Raw genomic sequence first — 13,226 nt, 5'->3', positions numbered from 1 at the left:
CTTTTGTAAATGGTGAACATTTTCAGCACTTTAGGTTTCAGGGATATAGCTCATGGTGTAAAACATGATAATTTATACGTGGTGTTTAATGCATGGTGTAAAACAAGACAATTTGAAGTGACATTAACTCAATTGCTATGGAGAACCCCGCCTCTAATTTTTTTATTTATACAGACCATGCTTTGTTCTCTCCCTTCAATGTTACTATTGTAAACAAGCAGGAACCATAGAACACTTTTTCGAAGAATGTCAGAGGTATCAAAATTTAAAGCAAAGCTTTCTGACACCATCTTTCCGAAAACATGGCTAAAACATGGGCTAAACAGTGCTAAAATTTTCGCAGCTGTTAAGTATGGTTTTATTGTCTTCCCCTGTACTTGTAAATACTTACCTCATCTTGATATATTTGGTCATGCATACTTCAGCGCGCGATAATCAATGCAATACCTTCAAAGTTTTAAGCGGTATATTAGAACTTAAAAATACCAAATATAAAAAAGAGTTGCGCATAAACTCCAAGCTTGTCTGGAATGCTCTAGTGGTGCGTTCTAGATTGAGCTGCTGACATCTACAAATTACGATTTGTTTAGGTAGCCCACATACAATCATGCATGACTGTGGCAGCGCATGCGTAAATTTGGGTCATCTCGGACTATGTGTTGTCAGTGTAGATGTCGTTTATGCAGTCCGGAATGCGACGCTCAACAATTTAAACATATGTGCTAAGCTGTGTGCCTGTTTTCAAGTTAAGACATGTGAAAATTACTGACTTAGTCCGTCGTAGACGATTGAAGTGAACAAAAGTTACAATGTTATATGTTCAGAAATTATTAGGTCCTTTGCATGTATGATCTAAATAAACTATTACAAGAAGAATTGCTGCAAAGCTTCCAGTCCTAGCCAGGTTTATAGCAGGGTTTCATCCCATTTGTCTATCGAATCATCCAGGCAGCAAATATTTTATTCCCAAACATGTTTAAATTTTTCTTAGAGCTTCATGGTTACTTTTGTAACATTAAATCTGAGCAAACAGTAAGTACTGAATTTTGACTGAGGTTGTTGCTCACGGGCAATACTTACACATAATTTGTAGAACAGCCTTGCATTTGCTTAATTACTTTGCAATTGTATGTCATGAAGCGTTGTTCATTGAAACGTCTCGATTAAACTTTTAAGAACGTCGTTTTGATAGAATCCATCCACACACCATAACCTTGTTCTCGCCGGTGGCCGCAATTTGCTTCGATTCTCCTGAGCGCTTTTAGCCGTTACGTCATAATATTCCACTTCATCTTGATTTAATCTTTCAACTCTTATAGGGGCTTTACAACATGTGTTCTAGTAATTACCGAATGACCTCATTGTGGGAGTTCAATGCCTCAAGAATCCACTTCCACAAAGCTTCTAAGACTCTATCAAGCACTAGCGTAGTCACGGTGGTTTATCACACGCTCTCTACGCTTTCTCTCTCCTTGATTCATGTTAGCGAAAGCGCTGAAAGCTACACAGTGGGAGTAATTGCAAGGGGACAAGATGCTATTTCCCCTCGTCCGCACGCGTCATGATCTAGAACACTTCCTCCTCTTTTTTTTTTTCTTCAGGCGTGTGGCTTGCGTTCAGTGCGATGACTCTTTTACAAAAGCCAGCTTGCATCTAGGTTATTGTTTACTCACAAGATTCCTCATTCATTTACCTAAAACGACTCGAAGAAGAAAGCTTTCTTCTCACTCGCCGTGCTGACCCTGCTTTGCTCTCCCCGGAAGGTTCCTGCACTTTAGAAAATTTAGTAGCACCTCCAGGATGAGAGGCGCTGCAAGTTTTTTGCGACTGATTTGACGTTGCACTGCCTCCGTGATCAGGCAGCCTTTGACTGAGCTATCCCATCACCATGTGGCGAAACCTTCTGTTACGTCATATTGCCATCATCCTGATGTAACCATGATGTCAGATGTGATGCCATGGCTTGTTGATAATTTTTCGCATCTGTCATGTTGACACCGATGCCGACGGTCAATTTCCGCGTTTTATGATGTGTCTAACTCCCGTATTCAAAAGCGCTGCTTGTCTTGGAGTTGACTTGAACTTCACTTATCATCGCCTTCAATACAGCTCGTTCGAAACGCGTTTGTGTTGCATTGAAGGTGGTGGCAAGTCATGTTCAAGTCAAGGAGCGTTTCTCAATAAGGGGGTAAATCTCGCCTTGAAAGTCAACTTCCTCTCTCATCTTACTCGAAAGTACCTCCTCGAATACTTCGTACAATACTAAAAGTAAGCACAACAGTTGACAGTCTTCAAAATCTTGCCTCTATCTTCACGTGTATTGTTGTTTTTCCAGCTGATTGGTTAGTTTCATGCCTTGAGGAATGGTGACAGATTTTAGCGATCTCCTTACATCTTCATTATCTTTTATCTGTAATTTCTGGCTACTCAGCCATGATATTCCCGTCCCCAGTTCTAATCATAAACAAAGTAGCCCTTATAAAGTTGCGCCTTTTAGCGCACTGCTAACTTCACTGATTGTTATACATGCAACTTCAGTGCCCTGTTCCTCAAACTTCGACAGCTGCACATTAGTGAATACGCGTTTTCTGTCAGTTTCACTGAGCCATTGAAATTGCTATTACCATTGCCGCACTTATCATGCACCAGGTGAAATCAGGTTATTTTTATATAGCTTGTGTATAGGAACATTGTTCCGTAGTTGTTTTTGATTAGGTCAGCATTACTTTGATAGAATTTACTTGCTGCTTGCCTAAGTGCTTAGAGTTTATCTTCAATTGCTGCTTTCGTATAGGTTTCCCCTAGCTAGAGGAGAGTACGAGACAAAAGACACGCATGGGTGTACTTCGAACAACAATGCCTTATTTAAAATCATGTTGCACTCCGCATCAGTAGTCAGAGCCACGTGAACATGTTAAGTAATCAAAATGAAACTGCTATACTGTGAAGTGTCGCGGCTTATGTACAAATTCTGTTCCTTAATGAAAGAGAGCACATGAACCCTCCTGATACACGCTTCCCCGAGAAGATCAGAAATGATTGTTGAAACTACTGAAAGTTAACGCGCCAAAACAATGATAGGATTGTGAAGCTTGCCATAGTGTGGGTCTCCGGATTAGTTTTGACCCTTTGGGCTTTTTTAACGGGCACCTAAATCTAAATGCGCGGATGCTCTTTCGTCCTCATGGAAATGCCGATGTTGTGACCACCAATGGTGTTTTCGAACGTAACAGTGCCCCACCTTAACTGCTAAGCTACCATGGCAGGTTGAAGGGCAGCAATCGGGTCATCAGATAATATTGTTATCAAATTCGTGCGTATATCAACAAAGAATAGTCATTGACTAAAAAAATGGGGGGGGGCACAAATACTGCTTTTAAAATGAAGGGTGAGACTGCAACCTTACCTATTATGTTTGTGTGTTCCTGCAGTCTACCAGTAATGTGCGCGCATGATAGTCGGTCACAACAATATTAACTGGCGTGGTTTCTAGAAGACTGAGGCGTGGTAAGGCTCATGCTCAACATCGTGGTTTCAATACGAGTCACGGGGGGCACACTACGATGGCGTTGACAAAGCAGTCACATCCTTGAAAATATATTTAGGCACACTTCAAAAAAGTCACGAGTTGAAAATTAATCTGCCGTCGCAACTACGCTACGCCTCACAATATTGTTCGTTTCGGCACGTGAAACCCCAGAAATCTTTCATTAGTGTATGTTAGAATATAATTCAGGCCTCTCTGCCACGCTTGAAACAACTGTTTTTCTCTTGTTTCAATCATGCGTGCATTGCCCTAATGTATCCTGAGATAAAAGGCATACATGTTAATACGGCGCGTAAAATAACCTGATTTACGCTGTCAGGCAAGCCACACACAGAAAATGTAACATTTGATCTTTATTCTTTCTCTCACTTAGTTACTCCCTTCCTGCGCACGTTGTGACCCACGTTTTTGTTTGTTTGTTTTTTTTGCATTTACCACAGCATTCCTTGCGTTATTGATACTGAAACTTGACTTTATTAGGCTGCTTCACGTAGGCACATAACTTGCTAACTCACGCTTGCTGAAAGTGATGCATTGTGTTTTTTTAGCATCTTAGGTGAAACACAATTTTTGCGACTTTTTATAAATAACTTTCTTTCCTTGATCAAATATGCGTTCACTGACAGTATATTATAAATGAGACAAGATGTTCCAATGAATAATCTATACTTATTCTTTTTTCGACGTTCCTGAAAGCATTTCGGTACTAAGCGAAAATTCTGGGATGAATAATGCCACTGACGATCGGAATATTTCAATGTGAAATCAGAGCGCAGCACGAGCATATCAGCGGCAGTCCAAAGACCTTGTTAGGAAGTTCGTTCAACAACAGTGGTTCTAAGGGTGGCACTATTCGTTGCGCATAAGGCACGAACAAGGATTCGTCCGTGGGGAACCCATTGGGTGCGTTAAGTAACTGCTGTAACTGGAAAGCTCGAGTATGATCGGACGCCTTGTGACATTAACCTGACGGCGATTCAGAAGAACTGTTGTCGCTGCGCAAGTGCTACTATATTGCCAAGTTTTACGTCATCTCCACATTATCGTTCCATGCATTACGTTAGCGCGGTAACGCTGGCAGACAAGCCGATTCTTTTCTATATAATGACAACCAGTTGGGAAAAGTTGAGGAGAAGCATACGTAGCTATTTATGCGAGCAATGCTATCTGCTACGTGAGGGGCCGTACCAAAGCATATTTATCCTGCATTGCTGCAGTTTAGTTCCTCTCGGAACGTCTCTACTGGGTCGTAGAGGCTTTGCGACACATACACCGACATCGTCAGCCCCTTCCATGGTATTGAACCGCGCACGCGGAGCGTCCAAATTTACCGACCACCCGTGGCCCAAGTCTCACCATTCTGCAATACACTGGCCAGTTTGACAGGCAGTGGATAATTTTACAGCGAGCTGCTATGAGATCACAACACGGGTCACGAGCTCGCCGTAGTTGTCTGTCACCGCCGGTGTCCATGACCACTACCACACGAAATAATAAAAAAGTGAGTAAATGAAAGCATTAAGGACACAATGCGATTCAAACCCGGGTGCCGTGCGTGTCAGCCCAGTATTCAACCAGTTAGCCACGCCGGTGCTAGGGCATCCATTGCAAATCGGCCCCAGGCAAGCTTCACGTCTGGAAAAGAATCGCGTTTATATGAGAAATGAAGCATTATAGAATATCAAAGAAACAATCATCTGTCGGATAATGCGAATTGAACAACGAGTGGGTTGTCGAATGCTCCAACCTTTTACAAAACATTGATCTTGTTTACCTATTAGGTGTGGCGCATAGCCACTGTAGGCGATTGTGGGGATTACAAAAGCTTCTGGCATAATTGTTCATCATCGCCAGCCACAGCAAACAAAAATTGCACAAAGTAACTTTCAAGTGTACCGCAAGTATACCACTTCTCTGAAGAATGGCGCAGGATGGCATAGTGAATACCTGCCTACTACACAATGATTAATATCGTAGTGAATACCCTGCAAAGTGTGTTTGCAACACCTACCCGATGTGTGTTAAAAAAGGCTCTTAAAGGCTGCTCTTCTAACTTTCGTTTTGACAGTGCTGCGCGTTCAGCGCAGGCCTAGCGGCTTGTGTCTTAGTCACGTTCAACCAAGCTGCGCCATTGCACGAGGTTCGGGTAACTGGGCCTTGAAAACTGCAAGTGACGGGAGTGCACGGACGCCACATTTGCATCAGTGTAAGGGGTTGGAAAAGATCGCAGTACGGGCAGCCATAACAGGCTGTCTCCAGAATTTGTTTCCTTTCCTACGTGACGTTATATTGCAACATTTATGTTCATGCCCCCTAACTTAACACTTATTGTCACCTTCTACTTGATGCGTGATGTGTTGTGTATCAATGGTGCCTGTAAACAATGCAGTGATAATATTCACGTTTTCTAAAATGCAGGAGCCTGTCAACACGTCCACCGGCACGGCAGCCGCCTTCTTACCCGCCACCTTCAGGACCGCCAGCCAGGCCACCGTGAGTGCATTGACATACGACAATTGAATCACTGCGAAAACACACGGGCGACAACTTTTGTAGAACTACACGAGAGCCTCATTACCGTAATGCCTGGGACTATCATAAAATGCGCCTAAACCGCACCTAGTTCGAAGGGTAGACTTTAGTTTTTTACTTCCCACTTCCACTACTCTTTCTAAAAGCGCTATCTCCCAATCGCCACTTATTCCTTCATGACACGTGTCGAATGTCCACGCTAAGCATTGTGCCGGTAATATTACGCGTTTTTCGACTACGTGATGTCGTCTTTGCTTACGCAGTCGCAAATGCATAAAAGGAAACGCACTCAATTTATCGCGCAAGACAGCCCGGCGAGACAAGGGAGAACGGTCATGCAGCTGTATGGCAAAGGAGAGTACGAGATAATTCACAACATGCATCTCTCATATATTGACCAATAGAGAGCTTACTTTATCTTAACGGCATGTGAACAAACTGCTGGCGTCACGAATTTGGCCGCGAAGACGGGAATTTGCGAGAGAGAATAAAACGCTCGTTTTTGGTATTTTCAGAGGTTCTTTAGGGGCTCCTAAGGGGAAATTTAATTCAACGACACAACAACAAATCAGCAATTTTGTTTCACCAAGAGGGACAGTAAAATTTCTATTTCTTTGTTACTTATTCAGGCGTTGCATTTAAACAAACTTCCTTCGTACTATGTAGGGCTTCTGCGGTTGCCGTGATCTGCCTACACTGCGATGGCAAGAGCGAAAAGGGTGATTCCGTCGTTAGCGTCGCCAAAAACCGTTCTTTCCCTACACTCTTCGTTAAGAGAGAGGAGAAGGCGGTTGAACCCTGAAAAAATTAGCTAAGCCCTGAATGCGAACCACTGATACCGATAAGAATGCATATAACAGCTACAAGAATGTTGCTGGCGAATTGCATGGCGCAGAGTTAGGGCAAACACAAGAACGAGAAAAAAAGGAACACGAGATTTTCTAGTTCTTGTATTGGTCCTAACGCTGCCCCATACAATTCACTATGAACCCTAACAAACTAGCCCACTTTCCCTTTATTCTACAAGGATGTTGCCAGTTGCATAGGCCCCATATTTTGAGCAAACAACCGCGTACTTAACAAAACTACCGAGCATGATGTCTGTGCAGACAGATACACGAGCACATCTCACACAGTGACCCTAAACGCAGCTGATTTGACCACGCGAACCGAAGTTGCGCTTCTCATTTTGCCTGGTTACCAGTGCCAACAAAAGTGAGTCAACACGTTCAGTAAATACTCACCTTGTCGCTAAAATACGAACGGCGGCATTAAGCGCGAGAACATCTCATAAAATTAGAAAAGACAGAAACAAGAACTGACCAGCTCTCATTACTTTTTGCGACCAGCCAAACCGCTTGCTACATGCATAGGGGATAACTGCTTATACCAGCCAACATTCTTCTTCTCGAGAAAGCTAACCCCATCAATTTTTTACCGTGACATGTCGAAATCCTCGCTAAAGCAAATTTAAGTGCAAATGACAATCACTGTGGACAAAACTCACGCAACTTTCTCTGTTGTATTCTTTCGTTTTTTTCTCAAAATGTTTCGAGCAACCAAATGTCTCCATCTCAACAGGGCACCACCTCCAAGGCCTCCAGCGCCACCATTCAGGCCACCGTGAGTTCTACCATTTCGAATAAACAGGCCCAATTCAACTTAGGAGTATTTTAATAACTCTCCTTACGAAATCCAGAACGTAATCAGACGACGCACGCGTTGCACTTTCATTATGGCGGAATGCTTGAACGCCTCAGATTAATGTAAACAGTCCAACATTCTCAAAATTATTACAACGCTACAGCGTAATCATATCGTAAATTGTAATCTTATTGCGATATACAACCCAGGCATGACAAGGTGCGCAGATACACGTGGTAGCCACAAAGAAAGTCAGTCGTGAATTTTCAATGTTTCGATGATGATATGTGGGTTTAACATCTTAAAACCACCATATATGATTATGAGAGACGCCGTAGTGGAGGGCTCTGGAAATTTCAACCACCTGGGGCTCTTTAACATGCACCCAAATCTGAGCTGATGGGCCTACAGCATTTTCGTCTCGACCGAAAATGCAGCCGCCGCAGCCGGGATTCAATCGCGTGACCTGCGGGTCATCAGCCGAGTACCTTAGCCACTAGGCCACCTCGGTGGGGCTTTCTATGTTTCGAAGAGCAAAGCACAGTTAATTGCACACGCTACTGCATAAACTGGGCCACTTGAAAGAATCGCCATTCACGTAAGGTTACATGGCCTGCTTTCACAAAAGAACATCAAAAACAAACAAAATGGTTGACAAGCGCTGGTTTATAAGTAAAAACATCGTAGATAACAACAAAGTTGCAGAGAATGTAAAAACGTAATTCTGGAAATAGCAACGCCTTTTTTGCCCTTGGTGAATGGGCGCAGTGCATTGTAGGGGAACGGAGCGCCGAGCATCGCACTGAAGTCATGCCCAACGAGAGCCGTTTGCTTGCGCAGGCTGTTGCAGTCAATATTTTATCACTTGAGACAGAATTACAGGGAAAAATGGAAGCTTCAAATAATGATAAATTCCTGAACAGCAGGTGGAACCAACGTTCCAACAAGTGCGCTATTATCTGTCAAGGCAACAGGAAGTTCGTTTACAAGCAGGTTACTTTTTCCTGTTTTGTGCCGGCAGGTGCATCACAGGAAACGTCGTTAACAACTAACACGCTTAAAGCTAACAACACGAAGAACGGCTATTTAGCCTATTTGGTTGAATTACGTGTTAATAGGGGTTGCAGCGCAAGCACGAAAGTTCTGAAAGAAAAGAGAAACGGTAGGTGAGGAACAAAGGGCAAAGATTGACAACACCAGTGCTCGTGTTGTTCCTATTTGCATTCCGTTCCTCGCTATTTGTTATGCTTTTCTCTCAACATATTCGGGCTTGCGCTACAACCCTTATTAACATGTAAAGTTAACAAGCTAGAGATGAAGACGCCTTCAACAAAAATATCACCACTGAAATATTGTCTAGCTTGCGTTTGGCACCCCTTCCCGTTCTTCCAACCTGTTGGCTCATTGTGTATCCATGCATTAGCCCCCACTCATACATTCATTTCTTCTTGTTGTCGTGGCATTGAATACAGCATTGTTCTGCACAAGCATAAACCTTTTCTCGGCATTACTTTTGATGAAATATGAAGACACACGACCTGTCGATTTCACGACCGTCGGTCTACCAAATGTGGTGCAGTGTATAACACAGGAAAACTCAACACCGTACCACCACCTCTTCCCTGCCTTCTTTCCATTTCACTCCTAACCTCATGATCGGCCTGTCTGGAGGTTGGATCACCATCAGCACCACCACCCCCTGCCATTTTCCCATTTCTACGTGAACTCACGACATTTCCATCTTGAAAATGTAGTACAGTGTATAAAACAGTATGTTGGATCTACTTCAGTACCACCACCCCTTGCCATCTTCTCCCTCTTATGACCTGCCCATCTGGAAAGTGTGGTACAGCGTGTGAAACTGAATGTTGGATCACCATCAGCACCACGACCCCCTGCCATCTTCCCACTCCTACGTAATCTCACGACCTGCCCGTCTGGAAAATGTAGTACAGTGTATATAACAGTATGTTGGATCTACATCAGTACCACCACCCCTTGCCATCTTCCCGCTCTTATGACCTGCCCATCTGGAAAATGTGGTACAACGTGTGAAACTGAATGTTTGATCACCATCAGCACCACGACCCCCTGCCATCTTCCCACTCCTACGTAATCTCACGACCTGCCCGTCTGGAAAATGTAGTACAGTGTATATAACAGTATGTTGGATCTACATCAGCACCACGACCCTTTGCCATCTTCCCACTCCTACGTAATCTCACGACCTGCCCATTTGGAAAATGTAATACAGTGTATATAACAGTATGTTGGATCTACATCAGTACCACCACCCCTTGCCATCTTCCCGCTCTTATGACCTGCCCATCTGGAAAATGTGGTACAACCTGTGAAACTGAATGTTGGATCACCATCAGCACCACCACCCCTGCAATCTTCCTACTCCTAATAATGTTACGACCTGCTGTCTGGAAAATGTAGTACAGCGTATATAACCGTATGTTGGATTTACATCAGTACCACCACTCCTTGCCATCTTCCCACTTTTATGACCTACCCATCTGGAAAATGGGGTACAACGTGTGAAACTGAATGTTTGATCACCATCAGCACCACGACCCCCTGCCATCTTCCCACTCCTACGTAATCTCACGACCTGCCCGTCTGGAAAATGTAGTACAGTGTATATAACAGTATGTTAGATCTACATCAGCACCACGACCCCCAGCCATCTTCCCACTCCTACATAATCTCACGACCTGCCCGTCTGGAAAATGTAGTACAGTGTATATAACAGTATGTTGGATCTACATCAGTACCACCACCCCTTGCCATCTTGCCACTCTTATGACCTGCCCATCTGGAAAATGTGGTACAACGTGTGAAACTGAATGTTGCATCACCATCAGCACCACCACTTCCTGCCATCTTCCTACTCCTACGTAATCTTACGACCTGCCCGTCTGGACAATGTAGTACAGTGTATATAACAGTATGTAGAATCTACATCAGTTCCAGCACCGCTAGCCATCTTCCCACTCCTACGACCTGCCCATCTGAAAATTGTGGTACAGTGTATGAAGCAGAATGTTGGATCACCATCAGCGCTACCACCCCTTTGCCACCTTCCAATATCGACATAACCTCATTACCTAGATGTCGGGAAAAATGTGGCACAGTGCATGAATCAGTACGTTTGAGCACTATTAGCACCATAGCACCACCACCCTCCAGTCTTCCTCTCGTTGCTTCGCAGCTGGGTCTGTGTAATGTGTCATGGTGACTGCGATCGATTTCAGGTCACCTCCTCGGCCTCCGACAAGACGGCCGCCTCCGGCATACACCCCACCACCCTCGCAAGCTCCAAAGCCTACTTCTCCTCCTTCGTACCAGCCACCTGCGTACCAGCCGCCTGTGTACCAGCCACCTGTATACCAGCCACCAATTGTGATTGGACCACCTATTCTTGTCGGACCAACTGTTGCATATGGCCCTCAATACGCAATTCCTCAGGTTTCTACACCATATCCGTGAGTGTCATGAAGGAGAATTACCCCTGGAATTTCCTGGTTGTGGGGAGGCGGTGTCGCTTCCTCTGGTAAAGCTCGCTGATAGCCCCCCCCCCTTTTTTTTTTCATCCGAAAAAGGTTCCTTTCCTCGTGTACCATTGCAAAGAACGAATTCAAGAAATCATCTGAAACGCCGCAAACTGTAGCTCATGACAAGAGGAAATGAAAGATTAGGAATGTTGCGAAAAAAACAACTGAACAAATTTGTGCGAAACACCTTCTCCTCGCGAACGTGCTGGTGCGCGTACGAGGTCCTTCTAGCGCAACGCGCGGCTCTCCTGCAGAGCCGGAGTGACGAAGTTGCGTGAACGCATTGGAAAACGCGTGGGTAGCAGCTCGCCATCTATGCTGAGGCAACGCACTAGTTTCTGATGCTGGCGCACTGCACGTGTTCTCGTTTAAAGATGACAAAAGGAAACATCCGCAGGAAAATTATAATAATAATTGCTATTGGGTGTAACGTCCAAAAATCACGATACAATTGTGAGAGACGCAGTGGTGGAGGTCTGAGAAAGTTTCGACTACCAAGCATTTTTAACCGTGCACCTGAATCTAAGTACACGATCCACTTCAAAATGAAGCTGGACTGTTGATATTCAAGCAGATTTCATCTGAAGCTCGAATAGTATTATATTACTCCTAATAAACAGTTTCAGGCCACCGCTTCAAAGAAAAACCGCAGCACATAAATGTTCCGTCGGACTTGTTAGCTAGATTGTTCGACAATTTCTCAGTGTTTGTCAAAAACTTCATATATACCACATAAACTATAGGCAGTGGCGAGAGCTGATTGTTTATCACTCCACCATTTTCAAAGAGCAGCTATCCAAGAACCTTTATTCGGAAAGCAATTCAATTCCTAAGGACAGTGACGCACACCGATAAATACAGCATCAAGTGCCCAATTCAACACCACCATTTAAGCATCTCACTCTCCCAAATATCTGAAGCGCTAGTGAGACCGTCACCTACTAACTCAGAAAAGAAGGCGTCCTAGTGGCTTACAGGCATGCGAAAACATTAGTGTATTCTTTACCAGTTCGCGATAACAAGCCACCAAGAGAGCGAGCCCAAGGATTCTTTGCGCCGGCTGCAACTCGAGTTACATGCGCGAAACAAAAATCCCGAAAGAAATACTACGACCATACAACGACATCCGTAACTTCGCAAGAGATCAGAACCCCATAGCTGAACACTCCGAGGATACAGACTACAGATTTAATTGTTCTGACTAAATGTACGTGCCAACTGTAACCAATCAGGGGAAACGACTGTCGCTAAGCTCTGGCATATTCAATTGACTCTAAAAAAGTTCAATTGCAAATACAAAATTGGCCTCGTATCTGCATGTTTCACTGCAAATGTCGTCGAAAGACGTCTTGCGTCTGGAGAGAGTGAACAAAACGGTTATTTGTTGTTCTGCGCGAGAAAATTGGGGAATTTTATTCTGGAGGCGCTGCGTTAGAGTTCCTCGATCCGTGCAGCGAAGGCGAAAGAGGGCGTCCATACACGTGAAACACGAGCGCTATCTGGCAGTTATCAGCAAAAACGAAGGAATGCCTGTATCGGAAGCGATAAGGTGTAGAACGCAAAGCAACAGGCAGGTGCCGCCACCATGTCGTCTTAGCAAAATGTCGCAAACACTTGCCTTTTTGTGCAGAGCGTTGCGTTGTCAGCACAGCGTGATAATCGCTACGGTCCTTAGAATCACTTATGTATGCCTTCTCTAGTATAAACACACTCATACAGAATATATATGTGTTGCTATGGTGCCTCAGATATGCGAAATAACTGCTTTTTAATTGACAATTGCACAAGTATGAACGCTGAAACTTGGGCAATATTGGTGGGTGCTACAGATGGGGTTGAATTTCGGCCGTTTGTGGTATCGTTTCGGCCTACAAAAACACAAATGTACAGACAGACAGAAAGACCTGAAATTTTGCGTCAAAGTACGCTGAGAAAGACTATCG

At 44.1% G+C, this 13,226-nt stretch overlaps 1 protein-coding gene across 50 annotated transcripts in view; it reads left to right on the top strand.

Moving 5' to 3' along the window:
* LOC119161759 (uncharacterized) overlaps nucleotides 1–13,226 on the top strand; it is a 230,137-nt gene that overhangs the window by 182,539 nt on the left and 34,372 nt on the right. For 45 of the 50 annotated variants that reach the window (XM_075880833.1, XM_075880818.1, XM_075880812.1 and 42 more), the window contains 3 exons: nucleotides 5,966–6,040; nucleotides 7,661–7,702; nucleotides 10,984–11,214. In XM_075880833.1, coding sequence (XP_075736948.1) covers nucleotides 5,966–6,040; nucleotides 7,661–7,702; nucleotides 10,984–11,214 — 348 coding nt within the window. The remainder of the gene's footprint in view (nucleotides 1–5,965; nucleotides 6,041–7,660; nucleotides 7,703–10,983; nucleotides 11,215–13,226) is intronic. The other 5 variants (XM_075880852.1, XM_075880851.1, XM_075880847.1 and 2 more) reach the window with 3 other exon arrangements.

Source organism: Rhipicephalus microplus, chromosome X (genome assembly GCF_043290135.1).
Source record: "Rhipicephalus microplus isolate Deutch F79 chromosome X, USDA_Rmic, whole genome shotgun sequence".
Lineage (NCBI taxonomy): Eukaryota > Metazoa > Arthropoda > Arachnida > Ixodida > Ixodidae > Rhipicephalus > Rhipicephalus microplus.
This window is presented reverse-complemented; position numbering and strand designations above follow the sequence as displayed.